This window comes from Pteropus alecto, unplaced genomic scaffold, assembly GCF_000325575.1.
Source record: "Pteropus alecto unplaced genomic scaffold, ASM32557v1 scaffold116, whole genome shotgun sequence".
Taxonomy (NCBI): Eukaryota; Metazoa; Chordata; class Mammalia; order Chiroptera; family Pteropodidae; genus Pteropus; species Pteropus alecto.
In genome coordinates, this window is record NW_006439189.1 from 676,963 (window position 1) to 694,528 (window position 17,566).

Consider the following 17,566-nt stretch of genomic DNA (forward strand, 5'->3'; position numbering starts at 1 on the left):
GTGTGCTTCATCCCAGGGGCATAAGGATGGTTCAACATATGCAAATCGATTAAAGTGATACATCACATAAACAAATTAAAAAGTAAGAATCATATGATCATATCAATAGATGCAGAAAAAGCCTTCGACAAGATACAGCATCCATTTATGATCAAAACACTTCACAAAATCAGTAAAGAAGGAAAGTACCTTAACATAACAAAGGCCATCTATGACAAACCCTCAGCCAACATTATACTTAATGTTGAAAAACTAAAAACCTTCTCTCTAAGATCAGGAACAAGGTAAGGCTGTCCACTATTACCACTGTTATTCAATATATCATTGGAGGTGCTAGCGAGTATAATCACGCAAGAGAAATATATAAAAGGCATCCAAATAAAAAACAAAGAAGTCAAACTGTTACTATTTGCAGATGACATGATTCTCTATATAGAAAATCTAAAGACTCCACAAGAACACTACTAGAAACAATAAGCAAATGCAGTAAAATTTCTCAATAAAAAATCAACATTCAAAAACCCATAGGGTTCCTACACTCTAATAATGAAGTGTCAGAAAAAGAAGTGGAAAAAATAATTCCATTTGCAATTGCAACAAAAAGAATAAAATACCTAGAGTAAATTTAACGAAACAAGTGAACTATCTATATAATGAAAACTATAAGACCCTATTAAAAGAAATCAAAGAAGATACAAAGAAATGGAAAGATAGTCTGTGTTCTTGGATTGGAAGAATCAACATAGTTAAAATGACCGTATTACCTAAAGCAATATATAGATTTAATGCAATCTCCATCAATATCTCATCGGCTTTTTAAAAAATAAATAGAACAAAAAATCATCAGATTTGTATGGAAGCACAGAAGACCTCGAATTGCCAAAGCCATCCTGAGAAAAAAGAACGAGGCCAGAGGCATCACCCTGCCTGACTTCAAGCTATACTACAAAGCGACAGTAATCAAAGCAGCATTGTACTGGCAGCAAAACAGACACACGGACCAGTGGAACAGAATCAGAAGTAAATCCATATTTATATGAGCCAATAATTTTCAACAATGATGCCAAAAACACACAGTGGAGAAAGGAAAGCCTCTTCAATAAATGGTGCTGGGAAAACTGGAAAGCCACCTGCAAAAGAATGAAACTAGGCTGTTGTCTATCACCACACACCAAAATTAACTCAAAATGGATTAAGTACCTTAATGTAAGACTTGAAACGATAAAATGCATAGACGAAAACATAGGAACTAAACTGAAGACCTTGGACTTAAAGAGGATTTTATGAATTTGACCTCAAAAGCAAGGGAAGTAAAAGCTAAAATAAATAAATGGGACTACTTCAAACTAAAAACTTCTGCTCAGCAAAAGAAATCGTCAACAAGGTAAAGAGGCAACCATCTGAATGGGAAAATATATTTGCAAGCAACACCTCTGATAAGGGCCTAATATCCCAAATATACAAAAACTTATATAACTCAATAACAACAAAAAAATGAATGTTCCAATCAAAAAATGGTCAGAGGACCTGAACAGACACTTCTCCCTAGAGGACATACAAATGTCCAACAAACATATGAAAAGATGCTCAACATCACTAGCTATTAGGGAAATGCAAATCGAAACCACAACAGGATACCATCTCACACCTATTAGAATGGCTATAATCAACAGGACAAGTAATAACAAATGTTGGAGAGGATGTGGAGAAAAAGGAACCTTCGTCCACTGTTGGTGGGACTGCAAATTGATTCAGCCACTATGGAAAAACACTATGGAGTTTCCTCAAAAATCTAAGAATTGTTCTACTATATGATCCTGCAATTCCTCTATTGGGTATTTACCCCAAAGACTTGAAAGCCCATGTCCGAAAAGATATTTGCCCACTGGTATTCATAGCAGCAGTATTCACAGTGGCCAGGATATGGAAGCAACCGAAGTGTCCTATGATAGATGATTGGCTACAGAAGCAATGGTACATATATACAATGAAATATTACTCAGCCATAAGAAGAGGTGAAATACTGCCATTTGCGACAACATGGATGGACCTTGAGATAATCATACTAAGCCAGACAGAAAAAGTTGAAAATCACATGATATCACTTATATGTGGGGTATAAACCTAAAAACAACAAATGAACAGGACAAACAAACAGACTCATGGACATGGACTACAGGCTAGTGGTTACCAGAGGCCTATAGATAGATTAGTGGTTACTAGTAGGGTGGGAGAGGAGGGGAGTGGTCGATGGAGTAAAGGGGGTCAAATACAGGGCTTAGGGAGATGGTGAAGTGGGTAAAGGAGATCAAATATATGGTAGCTGAAGTAAACTGGACTTTGGGTGGTAAACACACAATAGAATATACAAATATCAAATGATCACGTACACCTGAAAATATATAATTGTATAACCAATGTTACTCCAATAAACTTAATTTAAAAAAAAAGAAAGAAAAAGAGAATAAAACAAAACTTTGGAGTTATCTCTGACCCTTCTTTCTCTCACACTCCATATCCAATCTGTCAGTAAGCCCTGATATATCTACTACCAAAATATAGGAGTTTACTATGTCTTACTGCACCCACTCCTTGATCTAATTCATCCTCTTTTGCCTGGATTATTGTAAATCCATTCCACCTTTAGGTTCCCCTGCTTCCGCCACACAATCTATTTTCAATACAGAGTGATTCTTTAGAAATGTAAGTCTGATTATGTCACTCCTTTAGTCAAAATTCTCCAGTGGTTCCACTTCTTACTCGGAGTAAAAGTCAAAGTCTTTACCGAGGCCTACAAGGCTCTACATGAAGTAGCCCTGCCACTTCATAGATTCCATCTCCCCATTACTCTTATTCACTCAAATCCAGTCACAGTGGCTGACTTACTATTCCTTGAACACATCAGGTTTGTTCCTGCTGCAGGGATTTGCAGTTGTTGTTCTTTGCCTGGAATGTTTTTTCTTTTCTTCCACTCCAGATATCTGTATGGCTTACTCCTTCACTTCCTACAGGTATTTATAATAGGTCCCACTTATCTACATTCTAAGACCCCCAGTGGATGCCTGAAACTACAGACAGTACCGAACCCTATGTATACTATGTTTTGTCTATACATATATACCTATGATAAAGTTAAATTTATAAATGAGGCACAATAAGAGATTAACAATAATAACTAATGATAAAATAGAACACGTATAACAATATACTGTAATAAAAGTTATATGAATATGGTCTCTCTCTGTTTTCTACCCACAAATTTAATGCCTTTTTCATCTTAATAAGCACTTATCATGCAGTAGCTATAACTTTTGTAGTTTGAGCAAAATGAGCACAAATTTCTTTCCCTTTCTTCACAATTCAATGAATAGAAGATTTGTTCTTACCATAGACCTTAGCAACCTCAGCATGTTTTCTTTTTCCTTTCCTTATTAAGTCTAGAACTTTAACTTTTCACTTAAAGGAAGTGCTTTACGGCCTCTCTTTGGCATATCCGAATTGCCAGCATAACTATTCTTGCATTCTGGGGCTATTAGTAAGTAAAATAAGGATTACTTAAACACAAACACTGAGATACGGATATTGCGAGAGTTGATCCAATAACTGAGAAGGTTACTAAGTGACTAATAGGCATGGATCTGCTGGACAAAGGGATGATTCACATCCTGGGTGGGAAGGAGCAGGACAGTGTGAGATTTCATCATGCTACTCAGAACAGTGTGCAATTTAAAACTTATGAATTATTTATGGAATTTTCTATTTAATATTTTCAGACTGTGGTTGACCACAGGTAACTGAAACCATAAAAAAGCAAAACCATATACAGGGGGGACTATTGAACTCAAATGTCACCTTCTTAATGAGTCCTTCCCTGATGACCTAACCTGAAATAAAACCTCTTTTGCTCCACACTCTTGATTTCCCTTTCCCTATTTTATCACCATCTGAAGTTCTATAAATTTTATTTGTCTCCCTTTAGTACAATATAAGCAAATATGAAAGTAGGTTTTTTTTCTGGTTCATTCATGGCTGTATCACCAGCACTAGAACACTGCCTGGCACACAGTAGGTGCTTAGGAAATATTTGTCGAATAAATAAATGAATGGTGGAATGGGTTACTTTGTGTTTTTTTCTTTAGCTTTATTGAGGTATGCTTGACAAATAAAATTGTATATATCTAAATATATAATGTGATGATTTGATAAACAAATGAATGATTGAACTGATTAGTTTGAAAACTAATGTGTACTTAAGCCATTCTTATTGCTTGATTGAATTCAACCATTAGCTTTCAATATAGTTGTTTATCTAATTTCAGCTGCAGTGTGATCTCACATAAATTTTTTAAAAAGATATTTCCATTAGCAACTTTATTTTTCTTAAGGTATTTAAAAATGTGGGCTCTTGAGTCAGACTGTTGGAGTTTGAATGCTGGACATCTGTGTGAATCAGGACATGTTAACCATTCTGTGCCTCAGTTTCCTCATCCATAAAACAGGCATACTAGGAGCACCTATCCCATGATTTTATTTTAGGGGTCAAAAAAAATAATGTATATAACTTTTCTAGTTCAGTACCTGGAACATAGTAAAGCTTCAGCGAACAGTGGCTTTTATTACAGTTATTAAGATGTAAGAGAAAATGTTCAACTTGCAACAGAAACAACTGAATACATTTTTCTAAGTGAAACTAAAATAGCTATCCAGCTCTTATGTATAAGTAGTATTTCTTTGAGAAATGAACCCATACTTGAAGGCCAATTGTTTTGTCCCTTTCCTCAGGAAGTTCTCCTGGAACTGGACATATTCTCTCCATATTTTCTATATCTTCACAGAATATATACATACTTGGAACAGCACTTGGAACATCTCATACTTAATAACTCAACTTCTCGCATTCTTCACTTTAATACCATTTCAGACCCAGAGGTTCAGATTCTATGGATTATCTTCACTCAGGAAATTGGTTAAAAATTTAGCAATTCCCTTTGTGGGAAAGATATTTGCTGAGTACTGGCAGACTAGCTTTCTAAATGCAAACAAGGTTGTCCATGCTTTAAAAAGGACAATGGTCTCAATTTCCATGTCGTGACACCTCCTTGCAACTGGTTGTCAGATACATCTTGTGTTAATGCCTTGTTAAACAAAGTTATCATAGATCCACTCTATGAATGCCAAAATGCGCTGGATTCTTTGACTTGTGCAAGGAAAGGGGGAAGCTCAAACCTGTACAGAAACATTTGGCTCCACATTCCACAGAAACAGTCAATGAAGTGCAGCCTCTCCTATTTATCACTTGACCCACATCATTTCATACTTGCTTTCCAGGGTCCACTACTTATATTCTAACTTCTCTTACCTCCCACAGCAACTTATATTGACTTGGGTTGGGCTGGGCACACATTTGTTTACTCATTCATTAAACCCGCAGGGATCAATAAATACTAGCTAAACCACACCACTTCTTTGCTGCTTTTAATAATTTCCTAGTTTGTTATTTAAATGAAATTTTATCCTATTTTCCCAGCTATGCTGTAAATTTCTTGAGTACATGAATTCCTATCTCATTCCTGTCATCTGTAGTGGCGCACTTGATTCTTCATTTAGTCTATATTTTTATTATAAAGCTCTGCAAAACTGCTATGGAGAAATGGGTCTAAACTCTAGAATTGGGTAAAATTTTCTCCTTGACCTTTAATTTTTTATTGTGACTGTTAAGAGAAAATAGCATGCAACGACCAGCAATTACTAAGCCATTTTTCCACTATAATATAATTTCAAATAAAAATATGACAAAGCCTGTGTTGAGAATTAGAAACTTACTCATAAACAGTTGTCCATCCATTTTCATTACTTTTGGTAGCCAGAAGCCCTGTGTTTCCTGGATACGTCATCAAGGCTAGATTATAACCTTGGGCTGACACTCTTTTCAGTACTCCATTGCTGCTTATGGTCAGCCAGTACACCTGCCCGCCGGGCACCACAAGCCAAAGGGGCATTCCACCTGCGTCCCGGTGAATATGCACAGAGTTGCCATTGCTACTGGTAATGGCACCCAAGTCACCTTCGGCATTGTAGGTGAAATTATACACATAGTCCCTTGTTATCAAGTTCAAGGTATGCAGGTGTGTTCCATTGATGGTGAACTGGTAGAGTTCCTGATCAGCAGGTGAAGCAATCTCATAAAGGTTCATGTCATTTAGCTGGGCTTGGTTCCTGCTAATGGTTCGAATTCGAACATTCCCAAGATCAGCCACATAGAGGGTACCATCAGGTGACACTGCTAAGGAGGTAGGGGCTTTCATCTTTGCATCTTTGGCATAGCCACCATCACCTGTGGGAGAAAGACACTGGTTTTAATAATTGTCATTGCAAGCATTTATATGAACATACTGTGTACAGAAATCACTGTGCACCAAGAATCATTTTAAAGGGAACAATCTGTGAACCAACATTCTCCATATGTCCTCCTTGACAAATTTGAAACTATTTTTCAAAATTCTTGAGTCAGTACCACTGAAGATAAACAGTAAGATACAAGTACCTCAGTAACACCAATTTTGTGAAATCCTCAATCCTGCTGTTTAGTATCTATTGTATTGCATACAAAAACAGCAAGTAATGACAACCACACAAAATTTGGCTGGAAATTCATGAGACACATGTTTGTCAATGCGTGTAGGATCTATTCTAATTCTATTGTGCCTAGAGGACCTATCGTTGGTTAATTCTCGTTGTCACATTGTCAAAGTATATCTCGTTGTCACATTGTCAAAGTCTGTAAGTGCGACAATGATTCAGAACATCAAATTTGATAACTGGAATAAACGTTAGATATGTCTTGAATGAAAGATATAAATTAGAAAAATAACTATAAAATTAATTGTCCAGGAAAACAACAGGGATATTGATCAAAAGTCATATTGACAAGTCGCTTGCTCTAGATTCCTGTGGCCCAAGGAAAAGCAAAGGTTAAGAGAACTATTTGGGCCTGGATGAGCAGTTTAGTATGACTGTAAGCAGCATGAAGGGATTTCCACATCCCAGCAATAAATGTATCTATTGACATTTTGAGGACTAATTGCTGTCTGGAATATCCACTCCATGTTTGGGGAAAAGGCCCTTTTCTTTCTCCTTTCCTCCCTCCCCCTGCTTTTTTTTCTATTTCAACTGGAAGGACACTAATGGTTATGGAGAAAGTTTTGGATATTTTAAAAAAGCAATGTAAGTAGTAGCAGACCGATATCCTGAGAACCCTCCATTGTGGGATTTAATTGTGTTCACGTGTCCCTAAAGTAGTCTGTTCCTAATCTCTTTGATTTTCAAATAGCACATGCTGTTAATTTGAAACCGAGTCACTTGGAGGAAGTAATTTTTTCCTTAGATAAGTTAGAAAATGTAGGTTTTACCTAGTTTCTCCTTCTCCAAAGAACAAATACAATCATGATCTTATGTTTGTATAATGGTCTTAACTTCTTAGAGTATCAAAATTTGTATTATACTTATTTATCCCCAAACCAGCAAGGTGATATAATTGAGACAAATGACATATCTATTTAACAGATGAAGTAAGTGAGTCATGACGACATTTTGTGGCTTTCCTGGGGCCACTCAGTAAGTCATTTGCAGAACAACAACCAGACACTAGGCTATCTGACTCCAACAAACCATTGCTTTTTCCACTTGCTCATATTAATGCTCACAAGTAACACTTTTGTTCTTTTGACTTTTCTGATGCATGGTTTTCTTTTGAAAACAGAGGGGGGGAGCTGGCAAATTGCTAAAAAGGTCATACCTGAAAAACAGTCACAGTTGGGATCAATTTTGCAGTCACAGTCAGTGGGAGCACCAGCCATGATAGAGATCTCCCCATTGGTGGTAACTTGCTGAATTCGATTTACTTTCCTCTCATCTGTTTCAGCTATGAAGAGCAGCCCGCTGTGGGAGACGCTGATGGCCCTAGCTGACTCCAGAGTGGAGTGAATTGCCACCTTGCTGACCAAGAAATGATCGATACCTGGCACCTGGCAGTGAATGGGGCGCCCTGCAATGATCCGCACGCGCCTGTTCTCAGAAATTTGCAGCACAATGTTGTTATCCAAGACATACAATGAATTGTCCATGGGATTGACTGCAAGGTCTGTTGGCCACTCTAATCGTACCTGAAAAAAGAATAGAACACATGCCATTAGGTTACAATGTCTTACCAGGGGCAATTTTACCTTGAAAGAAAAACTGGCTTATTGGTTGCCCTTGTCTCACGAATTTCAGCAACGTTCGTGTTGTCTGGCAAAGTTAGCGGAGGATGGTTGTTGATTCAATGTTCTGGTAAACATATTTATCATTTATACTATTTCCAGTATAATGTAAAAAATTTTTTTGCAGTAATTCCAGAAAGATCCTCTAGAGCAGTGTTTTTCATAGTGTGGTCTCTGGACAAACAGCAATAGCATTACCTGGGAACTTGTTAGAAATGCAAATTCTCAGGCCCCAACTTAGACCTACTGAATCAGAAACTTCTGTAGGTGGGGGCCCAGCCATTTATGTTTTAACAAGCCTTCCAGGTGATTCTGATGCACACTAAAGTTTGAGGGGCTTTGCTTTAGAGCTTCTATGTTCCGATATACAAATCTCTCTCACTGTCCTGTAGATGGATGGAAAAACAAAGTTATAGAGACTTCTGGGAAACAGAGTGCTAGAGAAACCAAATTTTACTCCAACAGCAACCTTTTGGGACAGGACCTTCCATTAGCATAGACTTAGCATCCATCTTGCGGAATACTCCGGTACAGTATATCAACTGGTGATTTGGAATCTTAAGTTGTAATGTTGTGCCACCTAGCTTGACCTGGTTCACTCTGTATCTCCCTTTCCTCAGCAAAGACACAGATTGATTTGTTCTTTCACTGAATCTTTGCTGAGTAACTTCTCTGCACTAAGCCTTGTACTAGGCTTTGGGGATTCCAAAGATGACTATAACACATCCTCTGCCCTCAAATGACTCACAGTCTAATAGAAACTTTGGAGGAGCCATTGAGCAACTACTTTCCATGTTATGAGAAGGAGGTGACAGAGAGAGTATGAGAGCACTTTACTCAGGCTAGGAGTCAAGAGGCAGGATATTCACAAAGAATGTGCTAAGCAAGGTCTGAAATGATCAGTAGGAGAGGAATGGAATAAAAATAGGGTGGAGGGGAAGCAGAGTTGAGCACAATCCAGGTAGAGGAAACAGCATGGATGAAGGTCCAGAAGTTAGAGATAGTATGGCCTATCCAGGTTACTACAAACAATTTAGTAAGGCTAATGTAGGCTGAGTACATGGGAATGGTGAACAATAAAATCAAGAGGTAGACAGTGGGTAGGTATTATAGACAAAATTGTGTTCCCCCTAAATTCATATGTTGAAGTCCTAACCCCTAATGTGACTGTATTTGGTAAAAGGGCCTTTAAAGAGATAATAAAAATTAAATGAGGTCATAACAGTGGGGCTCTAATCTAATAGGACTGGTGCCCCTATAAAAAGAGGAAGAGACACAAGGAATGTGTACACACAGAGAAAAACCCCATGTAAGGACATAGTAAGAGGGTGGTTCTCTGTAAGCCAATGAAAGAGGCCTCAGAAGAAACCAAACCTGCTGACACCTTGATCTTGAACTTCTAGCCTCCAAAACTGTGAGGAAATAAATTTCTTTTATTAAAAGCACCTACTCTGCGGTATTTTGTTAAAGTAGCTCTAGCAGATTAATATACCAAGTAATGAAGGGTTGTATATGCCTAGCTTTATTCTGATGGCTATGGAAAACTGCCGAAAGGCTTTAAGTAGGAGGATGTGCCATAGTCATATTTGGGTACAAGAGGATCACACTGGCTGCTGTCGAGACCATAATGTAGGATGTGGCGAGATGGGAGGCAGGTTGACAGGAGGCCCTGCAGTGGTCCAGGTGAGGGATGATGGTAGCCTGAATTAGAATGACAACAGTGGAGATGAAGAAAAGTAAATAGATTCGAGACATGTTAAGGAGTTAGAAACAAGGATTGGTGTATGTACGTCTGGGGTACCTTGTGCTACGTGTTAGGCACTAGGGACCCACAGACCAACCAAACATAGCTCAACTTTAATTCCTTTCTGGACACAGCAGTTAGCCCGATGTCTGTGCTGAAATCTCAATAGCTGCTATTTATTACTGGGTACTTCTCAGAGAATTGCATTACATGACCTCTCACCCTACCACTCATTTATTCTGTACTTTATTTCTCTTCTTTTAGGCTAGGCAAAGGCAGAAAAATCTGTCCCATTCCTAGCCAAGATAGTAATAGTAATGTAGCTACTCTTCTTTGTGCCTTGAGTGAAAGCCCAAGGAAAGCTTTGCATTTCTTATTGAGTCTAAATGTTTGAAAACAGGATATAGACTGTCATTGCATTCTGAGGCCCACTATTTTCCTGGATGGAAGAGGCCTTACCCTCAGTAATGAAATGAATAAAAGCCAGTCTGAGATAAGACCCTCCCTCTAATTCTATCTCTTGATGAAGGGAAACTGGTGATATTGTAAAGAAGACAAACATTGTTTTTGACCTACCCTCTAGCATCACTCAGGCCACCTCTCTGAGTGTCTCTTCCAGACACTCAGCAACCTCATTCTATCCGCCTGTTTTTGTGTGCCCTCAACCTCCATACCTGGCCTTCTTTAGTTGGTACCATATGCCTCTGGGCAGCTAGGAATTTGAATGCTAATGGAGTATAAAGCTGAACTTGTGTCATGCATGTTCTACAGAGGCTTTCAGACCGAGGCCATTGGATAAACATTAAACATCAGTCTTAACAACTCCCAGAGCAGTTTGCTGTGATGTGTTCCTCAGCACGTCTGCCTGAGGCCTTTGCATGTCAGTGCCCTGCCACTAAGAGGGAGAGTGAGCACCTGCTGCTGTGGAGGGTGCAGACTCTTCCTCTATCATGCTTGTACAGAGGCTGTCTGTGTCTGCTGGTCCTATGGTGCATGGTGGCCCAGGAAATAAGCTGGGGCTGACTTAGGAAGAGAAAATGTATTTATTTCAGTACAACATTCCTATTTTGATCAGCTCTGAAGTCAGTGACCCAGAAAAACAAAGCCAGCAGAACTGACATTCTAATTATGCCCACTCTGAGAGCTAAAACCAGGGCAGAGGCCAGGGACAACACACACCTGGCTTTGTTCTCTGCTGTCAAAGCTGTCTCTGAGATAAAGGCTGGTAGTTGGAAGATAAGCTGTTAAATTCTCCAACCCCCACAACCCGATTTAAGTCAATACTATTGTGTCATGTTTATTAGATTTAATATTGTCTCAAAAATACCAGCTATTGTATCTGTTTTCTTTTCTATCAAATAAGGCACCCTTTGGCAGTTCTTGTAACTAAAGTGATCTTTGTGTTTCTGAGACACTTTCTCTACCAGCTCCACAGAATTCCTTTAATTCCTATTTGATTTGGCTAGGCAGCTTGTCTATGAAATCTACTCAGATGAAAGATGTCTGACTACTTAGTAGTCTATGATCTGCCTTTTCAGAAACTGGACCTCTTCACCTCTCTTAGGTTGTCAGTTCCTTTTATATTCTTCTCATGTCAAATGCTCACATTTCCAGATAATTTTTAAAGAAACTGGTGCTTTATACCCACACAATAGAAATGCTGTATTTCCTATCAGTACATTCCCTTAACATACAACCTAACATGAAATGGAGTCTTTGAGCTGGCTTCTGGAAGCCAGAATTTGCATCTATTAGTTGCAGAGCCCCCCAGAATTATATGCTAATGAGATGGAGCTAAGAGTAACCCCTGAGGGCTGCTGGTATTTATACAAGTAGTTTCTGGGGAGACATAAACAGTTTATTTGGAGAGCTGGGGTGGGAGCAGAAAGAGATGTGGGCACAATAGTAAAGCTCTGGAAACTCTGCTTAGTGACATAGCTTACAGGCAAATTATTTGGCTTAATTTGTGGTGGTTGCTCCACCTTGTAAAAATACATTAATTTATCGGAAATGTCAAAATGTATTTAAGCTAAACTAGCATTAAAGGTCACTGGTGTTGCCGCTAGCTGGTGGGTATGCCCATCTTCCAACAACCTCCCCCGAGAAACAACTCTGAGCAGAAAGGAGCTCTCGGTCTGGATGTCAAGGCTTGACAACACTGTGTCTTCCTCTGTCCCTTCCTTTGAACTGGTCCTAATCAATAACATTTATAAAATTATAAATTTTATATTTTATAATTACAAAATTATATATTATAATTTTACAGGCCCACTCATCTGAGCCTTTGATAAAAGGATCTACTGTTTACTGAGTGCTTCCTGCATGTCAGGTTCTTTACATGGATTATTACTCTATATAATTAGAGCAATCACTTGAGAAAGAAATTATTAATATCCCCGTTGTCAGATATGTGTGCTTAGCCCCTATGCTGTCTGATTCCTCATCTAGAATTGGTGGGCACATTCCTTCACCCTCTCCTCGCCAAATTTGATTTCCCCCTTACTTCGCTTCAATCTACCTAAAGGGGGTGCTCTCTTTGGCTGAGAAGGTCAAAACTCATTACAAGTTGAGTGATTTGTCTTTGTCATCTGTTATCTTTCAGTTCAACGCTTTGTGGGTGCCTATTGTGTGCCAGGCACTGTTGTAAAGGTAAATGAAACAGTTCCCTGCCTTCAATTAGTTCACAGTCAAGTTGGGGAAAGCAGATACAGAAACAGGTCAATTCAAAATAATGTGGTTAAGTGCCATGATAGACATATGCCCAGGTTGACATGGGAACACAGAGGAGGCAGTTTGGAGCAATACTCCTAGAAAAGAAATGTAAACTTAATCTTGAAGGATGAAGCAAAGGTATTGAGAAGAAGCAAGGTAGGAAGAGTGATCTCAGCGGAGGGAAAAGAATGAACAAAAGGATAGGAGCATAAAACCCTATGGGAGTGGGGAAAGTAACTATAGTCTGAGATTACTAGATCGTAAAGTAGGGTAGGTAGCAGTAGTAAATAAAGTTAAAATGTTTGCCAGGGACTAGGTTTAGGTTTCTCCACTGAAGCACTATTGTTATTTGGAGCTAGATAATTCTTTGTTGTGGGCTGTCCTGTGCATTGTAAAATGTTTAGCAGCATCCCTTGCCTTTATTCACTAGATGCCAGTAGCACCTCCTCCTGAGTTGTGACAAGGAAAGATATCTCCAGACATTGCTGAATGTTCCCTGAGGGGCAAAATTATCCCTTGTTGAAAATCACTGGACGAAGTCATGGAGGGCTGTGTATGCTAAAGACTTTAGATTTAAATTGTGGGTGTTGAGTCAATGAAGGTCTTTAAGGTTAGGGGCTGACTTTAGTATTTTAGATTAGTATTTTAAAATTAGAAATTTTAGAAAATATTTGTATTTTAGAAAGATCACTTAGGCTGCAGTTTGGGGGCCAGGCTGGAGGGAGACCAGACTGATGATGCAGGAGAACCAATTTGGAGGCCAAGCTATTCACCAGTAATCTTCATCCATTTACCTTCATCCATTAAAATGGCCTTCCATTCAACCACCTGACAAATATGAGTGCTGATCCAGATAGACATAGTTGTGCCTTCATGGTGCTGAGGATCTGGAAAACTGCTTCTCACATTTTTTTTTAATTTACACAGCCTTTGAGAATTTGATGAAAGCTATGTACCCTCTCCTTAGAAAAAGGCTCAGATGTAGTAGAACAAAGTGGTTAGGATGTCAGGCTCTGGAATCAAGACTTCCTGGGTTCAAAGTTTTGTTATTTGCTAGCTCTGTGACCTTGGAGCAAATCAATCAACCTCTTTGAGCCTCAGTTTCCTTATCTAGAAATTGGGTACAGTAATAATATCTTCTCAAAAATTTGCTATAGGAATTGTATGAAAAAATCAACATACAGCACTTAGCACAGTGCCTGGTATACACAAAGAGCTCCGTAAAGACTAGCTATTTTTTTTTTTTTATTGTGGAACGAACATGCCTGCTTTTTTTCTGGTCCCTGTCTGACTATTGCAGTGTTCTCTTCCTTGTCTATCACATGAACTCTTAAGTGCAATCACATAGTCATGCTCTTTTAATGTTTCCTCTGCTTCTGCCATCAGACATGTCCTTCTTCCTTGTTCATTTATTCCATTCATTGAGAATCTTTCCAAACTATGTGTCCTCCAAAAAATATTTGGCTTATATTGGAACATATTATTTCAAATACATTTGTCAGCCAATTTCATGGCTAATATTTTAGCTTATTACTTGGATTCCCAACTGTTATCTGTAACAGTACTCTTGGTACAATTCCAAGTGCAGAACAAGCTACTTTAATTATTTTCCTTTCTTCTGCTAATAAATGCGTGTTTATCCTATTTTAGGCACTATACTAGGCATTAGGGAGCAGTCTAACCAAGACAGACTGGATCCTGCCCTCAAGGAGTTTGTAGTCTTTTGCTGACTTAATTTCCTTTATTTTCTAGTATGTGCAAGGGGTTGCTAGTGACATAGAACAGTTCCATTCCATCTATTTTAAGAAATTAACTTTCATGAAAGAGCCTCAAAAACATATCATGACTATTGCTATATTTTACAATTACCACCAAGTGCTAAAACTTATTTTCAATGTTCAACTGTGCTGAAGTTGCTTGCCAAAAGGCTCTTTCTCCCCATTCCAAATATCACACTTCTAATCCCCCTCCTTTACTACATTTCCAGTCTTATGGCTCATTTGAAAAACAGCTCTGTTTGATTTTATCTCTGAGACCTCTTCAGTATGAATTTCCAGGAAGTGTATGATTATTTCTTTTGTAGTATGCCAGCTCAGGAGAAGCTACAGTGATGGGACTTAGTTTCCCATGTCTGCCAGGTGTTCCTGCAACCTCATGTAGATTTCCCCATGCTCCTAAAAGCTGACAACTCCAGACTGTTAGCATCATTTTGTCAGTTTTCAAATGGCCTTCACGTTTCTTGACACTGATTCTGTCTGAGCTTCTTCAAATTTATAAAAGAAGGAAAAAGCCATTTAGACAAAGTTTGTTTTTCTGCAGTTGGAAAACAACACAACACCTTTGAGAGAGATAACCCTTATTAATCTTGCTTTTAAAAAGTGTAAATTATTATTAGAAGAAATACACCAGGACTACATGGATTTGTCAACCAGCAAATTATTCCCATTATTTCAGATCCACATTTTTGTGTTTCTCTGAATAATGGCTGGAATGTTTGACGGACCTCTCAACCTTTGGGCAAATGCATCAGTATTGTCTGTCTCCATGGCTGCCCAATCAGAATAACTGTCCTTAAGTCGAATTATTCATTGCAGATGAATCGCCAAGATCAATCTAATCAAGAGTTACAATTGGACTGATCTTTAGACTATTCTTCTATAGAACCTATTGATTAAATTTTATCCACCCCAGTGTTCCTAAAACATTTAAAAGTGGAGGAAGCAAAGCAAAGCAAAGCAAAACAAAACAAAACAAAAACCCCAAGGTAGTCCTGGTGTATGTTATCTTCTAATAATTTCCACTTTTTAAAGCAAGATCCATAGGGGCCATCACACTGAAAGGTGTCATTGTGCTTTCCAACTGCAAAAACAAAACAAAACAAAACAAAACAAAAACACTTTATCTGTATGGCTTTTATAAGTTTGAAGAAGCTCATTTTCAGGGTCAAAACAAAATGTTGGATTTATGGTTACTAAGATGTCTGTAGTAGAGGCAACCACTTCCAGGCCTACCCTATCATCCATTCCCTCTTTCCTCCTTAGTAGTAAATCCCCAATATTTCATCTAAGCATACTACTGTCTAGAATAGAAGACATTCCAGCCTTTTTTGCAATTATCCATTCTGCAATATGGATATACTGGTGAGAATTTTAGTAAATGTACTAGACTATGAAAATGGAAGTTATAGGCTAGAATGACAGGGCAGAAATACAGGAGACTCAGTCCCAGATTACCTCATGGACCTACCATCGCAGTCCTGAACTACACATTTAGTTTGGTTGTTATCTTACTTATGTCAGTGTTATGTTAGGGGTTTTCTGTTTTTCTCAGCTGAATCTAATCACAATGAAGAAAACGCTTTGCTAGGTTTTGTTCTTGACTGGCACTACCGATTACACCATTATGTTAAACTGGCCTAACAAGTTTATAGTTTTACATCTCTGCATAGATAACCAGTGTTTGAAAAATTAAATTAAATTGAAATAAATTAATGTCTAAAGTGACTGACACAAGTGGCAAAGTCCACTAGGGTAGCCCTTTGTTAAGAGGATGACTAATAGTTTAAACTTAATAATTAACCTCAAGCATTCTTGAATACTCAGAGCTCCATTTTTGGGTGCTGGTTCAAGTTGCTCTTCCAGCTTCATGACTTATTCAGATCCAGTGCTTCTCTATTATACTGTGAATACTTGTTTGCCTTCCTATGTCCTCTATTAGATCTGTGAGTCCTCCAAGTCAGGGATGGGTCTCATTCATTTTTGATTCCCAGTATCTGGTGTTAAAGCTGGCAAATGTTTGATGACTGAAAACATTCATACTTCATTGACTATACCATTTTCAGTCCAGGAAAGCATTAAAAAATTATGAATCACAATAGACTTTATGAAAAACTATTTATAATCAACACCTTTGAGTCAGTAAATCTGGGTTTCCAGAGACCCACTGAGGTTAGTGGGAGTTTCCATATTTCCTCAATTCTAATTAGTGCATTTCCCACTCTCTCCATATTTTAACTTTTCTGAAGTGAGGATGTCTTAAATCAATACATATATTTAATGAAGCATTTCTTCCCACTACCCAAAGTTATCAAATCGATGCTATGTCTTATGATCCACAGTGTCTAAGAATTGAGGAAATAGGGAATTTATATTTTGGTCTGCAGACTTTGGAGATCCCAAAGAGACTCTTTCAAGGAGGTATATGAGGTCAAACTATTTTTTTAAATCATATTATTTGCTTTTTATACTTTTTTTTTTCATGAGAGTACAGTGGAGTTTTCTAGAGGGTACCTGAGGTTAGTATACTTTTGTATACTAAAAAAAAAATCATACTTTTCATTTCTAATAAGGTAAATATTGACAGATAAAATCCACATAAAAAGCTGTTTTATGTTCCCAATAACTTTTAGAAGTATGAGAATGATTATCCTAAAGGAAAGAAACGGAGAATAAAGCTATTCTGTCATATAAGAGTTCCATCTAGCCTCATTAAGAAAAAAGCATGTATTCTTTCCAAGATGGTTCCCGAGGCCATAAGCTCTGTCCAAAAGCACACTGACAGAATAGCTGGAAATCTTTATTTCCTCTAGAGCCCCAAGGCCTGATGGGCACTATAAAAGTTGTTCTTGCAGGTTCTCCCAGAGCAATCAGCACATATACACTCTCTGTGAGTCTGTTGTGTAATTGCCACTACCTCATCTTAATAACAGGCATAATTGCTCTGAGTTTCTTTCGACCCTTTCTTGCCTCTTCTCTCTGAAGTCTCACTTTTAGGAATGGCACTTGTGAATACACAGAATGTTTAATCACTTCCAGTTTTCAATTTACAGTCAAAGTTATCTATCAGCAGGAGA

General features: G+C 38.1%; 1 protein-coding gene across 3 annotated transcripts in view; it reads right to left on the reverse strand.

Moving 5' to 3' along the window:
* TENM1 (teneurin transmembrane protein 1) overlaps positions 1 to 17,566 on the reverse strand; it is a 756,077-nt gene that overhangs the window by 55,364 nt on the left and 683,147 nt on the right. For all 3 annotated transcript variants that reach the window (XM_006916168.3, XM_006916167.3, XM_006916166.3), the window contains 2 exons: positions 7,796 to 8,162; positions 5,824 to 6,334 (listed from right to left, as the gene is read on the reverse strand). In XM_006916168.3, coding sequence (XP_006916230.1) covers positions 5,824 to 6,334; positions 7,796 to 8,162 — 878 coding nt within the window. The remainder of the gene's footprint in view (positions 1 to 5,823; positions 6,335 to 7,795; positions 8,163 to 17,566) is intronic.